Source organism: Culex quinquefasciatus, chromosome 2, assembly GCF_015732765.1.
Source record: "Culex quinquefasciatus strain JHB chromosome 2, VPISU_Cqui_1.0_pri_paternal, whole genome shotgun sequence".
NCBI lineage: Eukaryota > Metazoa > Arthropoda > Insecta > Diptera > Culicidae > Culex > Culex quinquefasciatus.
The window spans coordinates 133,361,972-133,376,265 of NC_051862.1; the positions used below are offsets into that span (position 1 = coordinate 133,361,972).

The window sequence follows — 14,294 nt, forward strand, 5'->3', positions numbered from 1 at the left end:
ACAAAGTTTGGCCGCCACAATTGATGAGTGAGGGTAATAACTCATGGTGACTTCCTGTGTTTTAGGGGTTGCCAGCATGGGTCCGAATCCGAAACCGTCTTTGCGGATAAACCTGTGTTTACACAGTATGACAAAAAATTAAATTTAGAAATGTGGTAAACCTAAAATTTGTTTTTTTTTTTTGTGCAGCTATGTTACACTTTGGTTTAGAATTCAGAGGCAAACTTTGAACCAACATCGGCAGCAGAAGCCCCTTCATTGCGGTCCCTCCCTTAAGGAACTATTAGACCAGACAGCTGTGTTGATTTATTCTCGCGTGAGAGAGCAATTTCAATCACATTCATCATCGTTAAAAAGCGCGGAATTTCTGCCCGAAAGTTCCCGCGGATCGGATGCACCGCAGTTTTTTTAAGCGTAATCGCGCGACGTGCACCAGATTGAGCCGAGATTGATTTCCCAGAATGCAGACGCCGCAGTTTCGCGGCTCAGTGATCGCTATCAATCACAGTCGTACCGGAGAGAAAAAAAAAACCTAAGCATTTAGTTCCCAGCAACATTCGTGGTCGTCGGAAATCTTGCGTGACCAGGAACGTTTAATTCGGGCTAATGAAATGATGATCGCCCTGAACACCTGAACCTTGCGAGATTTACGAAATCTTTCTCTCTTCATAGAATTTCATTCTGACACAAGACGGAAAGACTGAAGGGAAAACGACGGACGACGCCGAGTGATTGCTGCCAATTAGTGATAATTTTGTTTGGGCTTAGAAGGAAGGGTTCCACGGGGCTTCAGTTATCAATCCCAAGCGATACATCTTTCAAGGGCTTCAATTTGGAGATATTATCCTGTCCGGGTTAGGTTTGCGCAGCCTCGCTGAGCTCACTTTTCATGTGGTGATGATTATTATTATCAATACACAGTTTACAAGAGCGGGATATTCAGGGAATTTTGTCTACAAAATGCGGTATGCAACTTTGAAACCGGTCAGAGGTGTATAGAACCACCTACCTTGAAAATGTCTAAAGTTCTAAATTAGAATTATATATCATTAAAATTACATTTCCGTTTTGAAAGATTGCATATTTTGCAAAGTATAAAAACCGAAAAATTAAACGATTTTTAAAATATGTTTACTATACAGTGTCCAGAATATGGGACTTTTTTGTTCAGAACCTCGATCCACAAGCTGAATATTGTTATTTTGATCAACATTTACACATTGATACTCGAAAGTGAAGTTTGTATGGACAAATACGAAAAAAGCATGAAAAACACAACTTTCTTTCAGTTTTATTTGCAGGATGCACTACTTCCATCCAAATTTCTCAAAAGTGAGAGTTTTATGGCATTTTTTCGAACATAGACGTAAAACCTAATCGTGAAAAGTTATCAGCGATTCAAAACTGTAATTTTTGTGATAAAACATTTTTTTCATCATCTTCAGGCTCGGGTATCATTTAGAGCGTAAAATTTCCGATTTACAAAATTCCCGGGAAATTTCCCCAGGAAAATTTGAATTTTTTTCGAAAATTGATCTGATGTTGGTTCTGATTATTTTTTTGCAATGAAATTGTATAGAATAGCAATACAAATGGTCAAAATAAGTGTGAGGATCAATCGATGCCTTGACTGCTTTTAAAAATAAAACAAACTTATTCAAAAAAATTCTATAATTTTCTAAATTTCGCAAAAATATAAAAAAAAAAAACAATTATAAATATTTTTTGTTTAGAAGTAAGTATCATTTTTTTAATCGTTATTAAAAATATTCGTTCTCCGATCGAGTTTCGAAAAGAATGCATTAATTGGTTGGGCATGAGAAATTAACAAGCGCTGTTAGTGATTAAGTTTGGCAAAGCCATTTAATAATAAGAAGTACTACACACTCTTGAACTCTGATTGTAGTAATTTAAAAGGATCAGTCCTTACTCTACATGTATAAATAAAGAATTGAATTGAATTAATCACAGTGTTTGGCCAGCGAGAAAAATTAACCCATGCTCCAAAACCACAAAATTGCTTAAGTTTTTTTTTTGCTGTGACCAGTTTGAGAGAATATAATAAAGATTAATATTGATAACTAGGCAGAAATGAAAAAAAAACTAATTCACAAAATTTAATTTTCATGGATTTTTTTTTCAGAGCAAATCTGACTAGTTAGAGCTCATGAATAAATAGAGAAGCATTGAATTTATCTTAAAAATCTTCTTTTTATCCATAAATACAGGATTTGCTGTCAAGAATCGATGCTAAAAAAGTGCAGTGCTTCTTGGGACGCTCAGTCCTGTTTTTTCGTGATAATTTTCGTCTCTTTTGTGTTGCTATTTGTGTGCATGGGGTGATTGGTTTTATGTGAGTAGGTTTTATGTGATTAGGTTTTATTTTTTATGTTATTTTCTTTCTCTACATTTCCTCAGTTTGATTTGCGATGCCTTTCCGTCGGGTCGTGTTTTTTTCGCGTTCGTCGTCGGTGTGTTTTTCGTTTTTTTTTTTTTCGCGTGCGTGTATGTGTGTAAAGGTGCGGCTGGCTCTGGTTGTCATCGATGACAATTGAGCCAGTCTGATTTGCGATGCCTTTCGGTCGGGTCGCAGAGTTTTTTCGCGTTCGTCCTCGGAGTGCAATAACAACAAAACCTTATCATACCATTTCAGCTCGATAAACATCGTAACTCGTCGTTCGCTTCGTTAATCAGGACCCCACTAAACATGAATCATGTAAAACTCGTAAAAACATCTCAATTAAAAGTCAGACTGTTAAATCCTTCATCATTTAATTACAAATAATTTTGGTTCTATCTTTCCTAAGATAAACCAAGATTAAACCATTTCTAAGATTAAACCATTTTAATTAAAAGTTAACAGCCGATAAACGGGAAATGTCTCATCCGCAGCATCCGATTGCTTGCCTTGAGAATAAAACATAATAACTTTCAACAAACACTATGATTTTGGGTCGCATCATCATCTTCTATGATGAATCCTGACCAAACACCCTATCCTACTAACCAATTTTCAGGTTCCTGGCGCTTGTGGGGTGTAAGCACAGAGTAAATCAGCTGCCCTAGCAGCAACCTGCGCTAACTAACATTCCCGTCCCTTAAAATCGAGATCTACAAACTGACATGGCGGGCGCCGTTGGTGGCCAATGACTGTTACCTATTCGCAACTGATCTTGTTTTGGCAATTATGGTGTTTTATCTTTTCAGCGCATTCATACATGCTGTTGATAAGGGAAACACCATTAGATCGTCGAAGCATATAATCAGTAGTGCTGAAAGGATACCATGGGTGATCTCTCATGCTCATGCTCATGCTCATGCTCTTTTTATCCAGAAATACAATTTTTAAGCAATCACGACATAATGTTGTTGAAATTCGTTTGCATTTTTTTAGCACCTTTTATATAAAACGAAGTAGTTATCAATGATTTTTGAATGATTCTGCCTTACAAATGACTTCGGTTAGAAGAATTTTTATTACAAATCAGTAGTTTAAATCTCTCTCTTAGTAGCTCTAGTGCATTATAAATTTTTGAACTTTAAAGTATACAGTACTTGTTCGGTAACGGGGTTGAGAACGTAGCCCAGTCACCGAATGCTGCTCGCTAGCTGAGCTGAACTATAAATTACGAGGGGACCACCGATTCATAATATCTTTGCATATTTCTTTGATTGTGACTTAAAACTAATTAACATTTGATTTTTTTTTTTTTTTTGTATTCATTGAATATGATTTTTGCATCCATGAACCCCTAGATCATTTCGGTTTGTTTTGGTTTTTTGACGTTTATCTGCTTTTTAACTGGGCTACGGCCCAGTTATCGAACGCTTAGTTACAGAACAACTACTGTAGTATAAGTACAGGACTGTAATTTCTCGAAAACTTTTAAACAAATTAGCTAGATTTTTCTAGCACAACCCTCTTTAAGACATTTAATGATACAAATTAAATTTTCATCCAATTTGGTCATGGTAAACAAAAACGTAGAAGAAACTCAATTTTAATCTTGGTTGAAAGGGGTACTTTATTTTCAAATCGTATAACAACAATTTGCGTTTAAAAAACTTACCAAAATTATAAAACTTTATTTTCATTCCATAATATCAAAATTTGTGTTGCCCAACAAATAAACCAGATCGATTCCCAGTTATTCATGCATCAGAAATTAATATCAACCGAAATAAACCTTGATATCAAATTTTTAGATGAACTGTTAAGTTCAACAAGATCAGTAAATTGTTCAATTCAACTCACTGTTCTTATTGAACTTATCAGTGAGTTGAGTTTTTTCACCATTTTTTTTTTATTTAAAAAAGATGTGTCAAAATTTGAGAAAATGTATAGTTTTGCTTGAAATACAGAAATTACCGAGAAATCTACAAATTTTACGAGCAACGGGTTATAATTTTTGCGAAATCCCGTCAATTCCAAACTTTTTTTTCGTAAAGTCGCGATAACTCGTGATGTTTACAAGCAAACCCCTTATGTTTATATATCAAAATTTTTGTAATTGTCTGCTCTACAACTTTGTACACCATTATTACACTGTAAATAATATCACTGCAAAGTTAGAAACAACACGAAATTTTAAAATGAAAATTTTTGTTATAAATGAAAAAATGACCCTTCTGAATCAATGTAGATTCGAAAAGTAGATTAAATTTCTCATAAAATTAAATATCAAAAAAAAAAATTACAGCCGAGTAACGGAAAATGGGAGAATTTTCAAAAAAAAAATAGTGTCTATTTCGATGAAAGATACGTTTTTTCGAAATTCCGAGTACTCCATTATCGGGCGTCTAATTTTACTTAAAAGTCCCTTTGACACCAAATTTCTATCTCATCACCGTTTCAGCCTGCAAATTTTTGAAAAACACCTAATTTTTCGCATGTTCAAAAATGAAAGGGGTCGTACCGTCCCTCCGTCACGAGATATCAAAAAACGGACCTCAGATTCGTGATCAGGGACAAAAGTTACCCCTCACGCAAATCGATGAGGGGTCGGGGCAACTTTTCCCGATTTCGTGTGAGTTGGTAGAAAATTACCCATACAGATAACAGAGATCCGGCTTCTGTAAAGTACATAATCGCTGGAAAGGTCTTTTGAATATTTAACTAATGATTTATAGACTTGTTTTTTGATCACTTTTGTATCATCCGGAGACAATTCAAATCGGCTGAGATGAAGCGGAGTTTGGATTTTTTGAAAAATATGGGTTTTGCGAAAAAATTACGAAAATTGCCATTTTCGAGTTATCCCAAAAATGATTCTTAACGCAGGAGAATGCATTTTTAATAGATTTCAGTTGTTAACACTTGAATTTCCATTGAAAATTTGAAGTTTTTTGAAAATAAAATTGTTTGCCCCCTGATTTTTCGGGCCGACTTTAAAGAAGGGTTAGGGGTGACACAAACTTTGAATAAAATTTGTACCAGCCTTATCGAAATTATTATTTTTAAATGTTCATTTCATTATTCTATCATTTTCTATAGCATAATTTACCAAGAATAATTAAAATCATACAATAAGTTTGAATAACTAGAGTTGTTTACTGGAATTACTTGAGTTACTCCGGATTTATACAATTACTTGCCCTAGTCCCGAAACAATGCTGGAAACCTCTTGTCAAAAACATCCACTCCAGCTATTTGTTCATCAAGCACAAAAATAACAAATCGAATCGCAATTACCTCCCAATCTAGTCCACATTTTTATTGAAGCAATACAGTAGTCAATCGTTATCATTTTGCGGGCACGACACTGTAAAGTTGCAATTGATTGGCAAGGGCGGCAACTCTTTGCAAGTCTACCGAAGGGTGTTCCTGTGTCATTTTTGATACTACAATTGATGTCAGCCGCTAGCAATAGTGTCGAAATTTGAGTAAAACTAGTCGAAAGGTGTTACTTTAAAGTTCAATTGATGCAAACGTTAATCTAAATTAGTTTAGATTTGTTATACACCATCTATACCTTTAGGCAAAAAACTCCTTGATGTAGGCAACAACAACCCCAGTCAACATGGTAGTAGATATTTAACTCCTAAATGTATACTTTCATTTGAAACGAGTCATTATAATCCATGATGTTGTAGTCAAGGTTTATTTGAAAATTACTATCTTTAAATTCTACAAAAAAATTAATCAGACAAAAACATCATAAAGTTTTTTTTTCAATTTGAGGAAGGATTATTTTTGAATCAAAACATGGAAAAAAGAACAAATGAAAGACAGTGTTTAATGTTTGATTTTCGCTATATTTTATTATTTGGATATTTGTTAAAGTAATAATTTACGTCTTGACGGGACTTAAACGTACAACATAAAATATATATTCCTCTTACTTAAAAGTACTAGAATAAATTATTTACAAAGGTGTGTGTGATTTTTCCTTCCTAACAACTAATGCTGGTTTTTGGCTGAGATCAGTTTACAATACTTTCCAGTTTCTTCTTCCGCTTCGCTTTCTTTTCGTCACAATCAACGGGTTTTTGGTTAGCAAAAAACTGTGTGTGGCCTTAAGTAGCTTTGATTGTGTTGTGTGTGTGTCCTAACTAAAAAAAAATGCGCATTCATAAATAAAAGCAATATCAGTCTTTAAAGAAAAGCTTTCTACCTCCCATTCGCTCTTTGCAATTGAAAATGTTTACTAATTCGCTAGCAACTTATTTCTCTCTGACAAGCGGTGAACAAAAAAAACCAACCTATTACTCTTCTCTCTTTGGCTGTCTTTTTCTAGGTCATAAATGAAACTTTTTTTTTCTCTCGCTCCCTTTATGCCTATCATCTGAGCCTATGCTTTGGGCTATCGTTTGGTGGTGCCTAACTGTCTCTCTCTCTCTCTACCTCTCTCCCTTTCGCTTCTCTCTCCCTCTTGTTTTGCGTTAACAATACCGATTAATAAAATCTTTGTAATAAAGAAAAACGAATACAAAATCAACAAAATTAGACTCAACTAATTTTTCTCCGACTGACTAAGGAACATCTCGTGTTGAGGGCGGTGACGGACGGGTGTCAAATTACCGCTTCATGATCTCATCGATGGAGAATCCGAGGGACTTTTTGGCGGGCAGGGTGGACGGTTCGGTGCCGTAGCTCTGGGGGTGCAGGTTGTGGTTGTGGTGGTGGTGGTGGTGCTGTCCCAGATGATGATGGTGATGCTGCTGCTGCAGATCGTCCTCGTCCTCTTCGTCGTCAAAGTCCTCGTCGACGATGATGTCCTTTTCCGGGGTGGAGGGGCTTGATTTTTGCGAGAGGTCCAGAACGGGGCCGTTGGGGGTGACCTCGGAGATGGCGTGGCTTTGCATGTGGGTTTTTAGGTTGGCGCGCTGGTTGAAGGTCCGGTTGCAGATGTTGCACTTGTGGGGCGCTTCCTCGAGGTGGGTGATCTTGTGGACGGCCAGGGTGCGCGACTGGCAGAATCCTTTGCCGCAGTCGGAGCACTTGAAGGGCTTCTCTTTGGAGTGGATGTAACGGTGATCGCGGAGATGGTCCTGCCGGCGGAACGACTTGCCGCAGATGTCGCACGAGTAGGGCCGCTCGTCGGTGTGGGTGCGCTCGTGGATGAGCAGATTGTAGGACTTGGTGAAGTGACGGTTGCAGTACTTGCAGATGAACTGCTTCTTTGGGCGGGAGCTGCCGTGACCGGTGGGTTTGATTGGGCCGGGGCGGCCGAGGCCAGGGAGTCGGGCGGCAAGTTCCGTCGGGTAAGCTCCCTGGTGCTGGAAGTGGAGTCGGTGGATGGCGGCGTTGCGGATCCACTGCTGCATGAGAGCGTGGGGATGGTGGGCGGCAACGGCGGGGAGTTGGCCGTAAGCCTGCAACGGATAACCGGTTTGCTGGAGGTGTTGCTGAGCTGCGGCCGCTGCTTGGGTTTGGAGCCAAAGGCGGTGCTGCTGCTGCTGAACCTGCTGCTGGCTATGGTGGTTGTGGTGTTGTTGTTGTTGCTGATGTTGTTGTTGTTGATGGTAAAGGAAGGCCTCCATCGAAGCGACGGCTGGGGCTGCTGACTGAGGCTGCTGCTGCTGCTGGGGGAAGAAGCCCTCCTGGTGGTGGGGAGCATGCTGTGGTGGCATGTGCTGAGCCGCCGGTGGAGACCGGTTTGCCTGTTCCATCTCGTACTGGTACTGGTGACGCGATGTGATCACGGCCGGCGTTGTGTTAATACTGCTCTCTTCGGTGGGAGTGTGCGGCGGGGTTAGAATCGGCGATACCGCCGAGCGGGGCTCCTGCTTGATGACGGCCAGAAGCTCTGGGGGGAAATCTAAGGAAGGAGAGAGAAAGGGGAAAACGCTCAATTAGACTCCGAGAACATTGCGGATTGCACGACTGAAACATCTCAAGTTTCAACACTGGATCGATCCTTACCTGGTGATCTTGCTTTCAACTCTTCGATGCTGATATCACTGCAGGACGACGAAGTCGATGCGGACGAGTTGAGAGACATCTCTGCTAGGTTTTGAAAAAACACGTTTCACGATGGCACTGCTGCTGCTGCTGCTGCTGCTACTCCAAATGAGACTTCATTCACTATCACTCTAGCCAAGTCAGACAGTCACTGATAACCTCAAGTTCGTTGCTATTATTTTTGTATTCTTGTTTTATTACAGCCAATGTAGCTCGCACACTCAATCAACGGAAGCACTGCTCACTGTTCCGAAGCTGTAACATAACTAAAACTGCTGCTGCGATATCCTTTGCACGTTATCCTTTTCGTCCCGTACGACGACGACGACGATCTCCAGCTATGTGTATATAGACGATAAACACGCACACAACCGAACACACTGTAGTATCGATGTATTTATGTGGTGCAACGTGGAACAGCAAAAAAACACGTTCGTTTCACGACGGACTCTCTACACTTCTACTTTTTTTGGCATAGAGCTACGAAACTAGATGTTTAGACAACAAGTTGTCGGTACAAACTGATTTGCTACTAACGAAACTTCCAGGGAAGTCACTTCTGTGCACGGAGAGCAAGAGAGGGCTCGGGTGTGCGAGAGAGTGTGCGAGAAAGAGAGCGCGCCCGGCATTGCGCGAGTGCGAGCGAGATGGCGTGCGCTGGCAGTAGTGGTAGTGGTGGGGATAAACGTTGACGCCCACCGTTGACCGTCCAATGGCCGGGTTCCCTTTCAGTGTCGCCGTCGGCTGACAAAAGAGACTCTCACAATACAGCCCAGCAACGTCATTGTGCATAGATTGCTTGCGCAGCGCACGGCGGCCGACGGAAAGGGACGCTCGACGCCCGTCACTCTCACTCTCTCGTGCCCTAACTTGGCCCTTTTGTCACTTGCGCGCTGGTGGTGGTGGTGCTACTCCTGTTGCAGCAGCAGATCCTCCGTTCGGCAGCTTCTCGGCGGCAGGAGCTGCCGGTGCTGCCGTACTTCTTCTGTATTTTTACATTTTTTTTTATTGTCACTCACACACGTACGTACGTAGCAGACAGGTACGACGAGGGCACACACGTGGCGCGCGCGCTCCTCCACGCGAGAGAAGAGCGAGGTTCGTCCTGGACAGGGGACTCGTTTTTACAACCCTGCCCGGATGAGATCGGGGGTTGGGAAATAAAATAGAATAAAAAATGGCCCGGGAACAAAGGGATGTAATCGTTTATTGAATTAAGCTGTAGCGAAGTTTGGAGAAGAAAAAATATATGTGGAAAGTCTGCCAATAATAACTGACTGACTTTTGGCCCCGGGCGGCTACTGGGAATTGATTGAAGATTCGTTGCGTACCTGTTTGATAACTTAATTTATTTTTTACAAGATTAAATTTACTCAAAGTTTAACTTCTATTTACCATCAAAAATCTTTTGCAATCTTTTGCAATCAATCATTTTTTCCAAAAATGTAAATCATTTATATTATTTTTTATCTTCGATATCCGCTACATTATTTGGGTTCCATTCAAATATAAATGTCTTGAGTCCAAGAACTTAGCCGAGAGTTGCCAATGCAAATACAACGACACTGGGGAACAGAATTCCATCTGGCATCTAATTTTGGCATACACAGAAAACAAATTCAATTTTGAAAGGTTGAAAATTAGGTTGGTTGAATATTGCCTCAGTTTTGAGTAATTTAACTAAAAATTTATAAATCTGTTAAATTCAACGGAAACTGATTTACCCAGTAACTCATGAAAAATTACACGTCCAAAATATTTTTTTCAGACCCAGCTTTCCTCTATGTGTTTCAAATCTGGACTGAATTCTCTTTAGGAATACTAACGTTCTTGTTTTACAAAAAAAATCAGAATATGTAGAACATCAAAAAGAGGTGAGCTTAAACAATGCCTTGAAATTAAAACTGCTTTACAGTGAACATCACTAAACACTGAAGAACTGAAAAAAATATTAGTTTAATCTAATTCATAAGAGCATTGAAAAATCTAAAATTGTGTAAAAAATGAAGGCTTCGATTGAAAATAGCATATTTTTTTATATTTTTCCGATATAAAAAATAAAGCAATATTTTTTAAATTACTGCTATAAGTTTTACTATTTTTTATATTTTTTTTAGTTTTTGAAAATCGTACCATGGAATTTGAACACTTTGTTCGTGGTTTCCATTTTCATGAACGCTTGTTCAGGATTTTCGGAACTCTTTTTTCTCCGTGCAGCTTTCCTCAGAGTGTTTCAAATCTGAGCTAAATCCTCTTAAGGAATACTAACGTTCTTGTTTTACAAAAAAAAAAACACATTTTTAATTTCAGAATATGTAGAACATCAAAAAGAGGTGAGCTTAAGGGGTTACAAACATGTAAATCGAAAAATAAGTCAGAGGTTGGTGTAGGCACACACTTCATTTTATTTAAAATCTGTTACCAGGGTATTAAAATAAACATTTTCATCTATTATCAAAACAAATTTGAAGACATTTGGTTGTATCATTGCCGAGATATAGCTATTTGAAGTTAGCAGTTTCAAAAAACGGGTGCCACGATATCTTAACACTGCCTTGACCAAATCGGCTCAAAATTTTGGTGAAGACTCGTTAAACCGGTTCTGTGTGCATGACGTAGGCGATTTTCAAAAAACCTATTTAAAAAAAAATAAAAATATTTTTGTGTTTTTCATATAAAAAATCGTCAGTTTTTGATTTTTGTATTTTTTTATAAAGCAAAATTTCAAAATTGGACTTCGTCATGCACACGGAATATGTCTTGAGAGTCTACATCCACATTTAGCCTATTTGGTCCATCCCATCTTGAGATTCCGTGGCACCCGTAAATCAACTCTGTGTTTCGAGAAAAACGCTCAGAAAGTTTGACAGTCCGCTTTGCGCATTGTCAAATTTTGAGCTTAAATCGTCTTTTACTCAGTTTAATCATGAAATATCTTCATAAAACTTTCAGGAGTGATTGAAAAACATCATTTTAGTGGATTCAATGAATTTTCTGTGATTTTCTACATGTATGTAACCCCTTAAACAATGCTTTGAAATTAAAACTGCTTTACAGTGAATATCACTAAACACTGAAAGAAATATTAGTTTTATCTAATTCATAAGAACATTAAAAAAATCTAAAATGGTGTAAAAATGTAAGACTTCGATTGAAAATAACATATTTTGTTATAATTTTCTGATATAAAAAATAAAGCAATATTTATTTAAATTTCTGCTATAAGTTTTACTTTTTTTATAGATACAAATTCTTCTAAATTCTTAGCAATTAATTCGACATGATCTGTATGAAAATTCAACACCGATTCTACACCCCCTGCAATCTGATTCAATCCTGGCATCATCTCTCGTTCCCATTAGCAGTGCAATCTCGTTGTAACCAACATCACAAACTCCAACCGACTGTTTGCTTTTGATCCTGAGTAAATGTAGCAAACCACCGAAGCTTTCACCCAGGGCAACCACGGCCTCATCGCAACTCAAATCGGAGCGATTTTTTCCGTAAACATCGTAACCATAAAAAAGAGGAAGAATGTCGACCCACACAATCCTCCGGGTTCAACCGTCAGCGGTCAACGGCAGCAGCAGCCTCAGCAGCCCCGGGAACAAATCCAGAACAACGCGGTCCTCATAGAGAGCTCAGCTTTATCGTCCTTTAGCCGAGTCTTCCACAAGGAGGGGCACACGGCACGGACATTATTCGGGACGACGACGACGACGGCACTAAAATCTACTCACAAATTGCTCCTAGGTTCAGGTTTTGTCAACTTAATTAGTCTTCTGACAAATAAAGTTTTCCGTCCCTCCCTTGTTTGCATAGCCTTAAATTTTTACTTTTTTCTATCTCGGGTTAGAGAGAAGCAGCTACAGCTTTACAACAATCCGGACGATTGTACGGTGTTTGTTCTCTGTTTTCTGTTTTGAAAAGTAATCAATTAATAAAGTCATAAACGGTACCTCGGGTCTCCGAGCCAGAAGAGTGTCCCCGCTTTTTTGACGAAAAACTTTGAATGATTGCCCCGAAAGACCCGGCAACTCGAAGCGATTCTAGCGATTCCAGAAGGCAGGCAGTCAAAAGTTCTAGTCGCTGTCGTAGAATTTTATGGAACGGGTACGGAGCAGCAGCAGCAGCAGTACGGTATAGTTCCAATTTTGTTTTAACTGGTGTTGCTGCTGGTGCTAAAGAAGAAATTCTTTGTTTTTGAGAAAAACTCAATCGATTTATTGTATCCATTCAAACTGGCAAGCCCCGGTTGGCCAGATCAAACTCCCGAAAAAGGGCTTCCGTAAGTGTGACTTGATGGTAGAGCGATTGGTTAGCCACTTCTGCCGTAGATTTTTGATTGTATTCACGGAATTAACAAAATTTTGCTTTGTTTTGTTGCATTTTCGACATGAAACTTATCGTCATGCATTCATCGCGTAAACTGAGTTTTGTTTTTCATTTTTGAAAAAAAAATCCTAATTTCATTTCTTATAGGGTATATGGCCCTATTTTGGACCTACTATGCAAAGCTGCAACATATTTTGCATTGTTCTCAGGAAAGGTCTAACTAATTTGGCTCGTTTCAGGATTGTTTTGTGCCTTAATTTATGCTTAACAAAGTGTACTATTGAAAAATGAAAATAATTTAACCATTTCATAGTAATAAGCATTTCAAGTAAAACATTTTTTGGATGCTTTTTGGACTTATTGAATGTATTTTGGAGACATCGTTGAACCTATTTTGGACCCACACTCTGATTGGTTGAAATTTTGACAACTTGAATTGCGGCGTGCGGCGTCAACACGCACACTTACAAAAACTCGGGTTGATAAACCAAAGGTCCTATCCACGATTTAAATTGGAAAATATGTATTTCAGAATTAAAATAATTATTATAAAATAATGGATTTGAATTTGAAAACGTGTTTTAATTATATTGAATATTGAAACTCACGCAGCCTTAGCATTTCGCTGTCCTATTTTCCAATTTGCGTATTCTTCCGACTAAATGTTCAAGCATTAGAACGTAGAAAAGGGTTTAGACGTTATTATTCGCAATAAAACCACCTCAGCTTAAGTGAAATGAATGACAGAGATACTTAAAAAGCTACAAAGATTTTTTTTTTATCTTCAGTTCTAAATTTTACGCAGAGCTGAAGTTCAAATATTACCTATTAAACAATCAAGAAATTTTAAAGGGAGAATAAAGCTTGTAACATGGTGTAAAACTTTCGCAACTGTTATGTTAAACTTTACAGTCGCTTGACAGAAAGTTTAACTACATGTTGCACTTTAAAAAAAAAACAATGTAAGATTTGACAAGATTGCCTACCGTTCGGATCGGCTAGGAGGGGCGTAGTTTCAAAATTGATTATATTATAGGTGTTGAATAAACCATGTAACTAGTTATGTCTCAAATCATAAAATACCGTCAGTGGGGGGGACTATGGGTCAAAAAACGATACACCTCTCGTAAATTCTTAATAACAAAAACAATTTAAATAACATCGAAAATCTTTCAACGTAGATTTGTTCTTAGATAGTTTACTGACATTTTCCCAAAATATGGTGGATTTTGATGTACACTACCTTGAATGCCAATAGTTTGAAAATTGACCCAATCTCACCCCTTAGAGGGGATACCTCTTGGTTCAATTGTTTAGGCAATAATAAGTAACTGTGCCTATTTTGAGCCAAATCGGTTAAGGTTTAAAAGTCGCTTTTTATCGTTGAAGTTTATACGGGGAAAATTGCAAAAATGTATGCAGAAAACATCATTTCAGTATTTTTCTGCCAGGTGGCGCGGGTCTCGCCCAAAATTGTCCAAGTGTGAGATTTTGTAGGAAATTCAATTCCCTGCAACTTTGTCGAAGGGTCCAAAACGATCCGAGTTGATCCTGA

The 14,294-nt window shown here is 38.4% G+C and overlaps 1 protein-coding gene across 1 annotated transcript; it reads right to left on the minus strand.

The window, feature by feature from the left end:
* Positions 1 to 6,234: 6,234 nt before the first annotated feature.
* Positions 6,235 to 8,912, minus strand: LOC6042984 (protein odd-skipped). The gene is made up of 2 exons (XM_038257135.1): positions 8,366 to 8,912; positions 6,235 to 8,261 (listed from the first exon to the last, which is right to left on the minus strand). Exons 1-2 carry the CDS (start codon positions 8,442 to 8,444, stop codon positions 7,018 to 7,020), a joined length of 1,323 nt encoding a protein of 440 aa, XP_038113063.1. The 5' UTR covers positions 8,445 to 8,912; the 3' UTR covers positions 6,235 to 7,017.
* Between the last annotated feature and the right edge of the window lie 5,382 nt (positions 8,913 to 14,294).

Excerpts from the sequence above, each read along its gene's own strand:
- LOC6042984 (XM_038257135.1), bottom strand. The coding sequence starts at position 8,444 with ATGTCTCTCAACTCGTCCGCATCGACTTCGTCGTCCTGCAGTGATATC. Across the intron at positions 8,262-8,365 it reads GTTGAAAGCAAGATCACCAG|ATTTCCCCCCAGAGCTTCTG; the intron begins GTAAGGATCGAT and ends CTCCTTCCTTAG.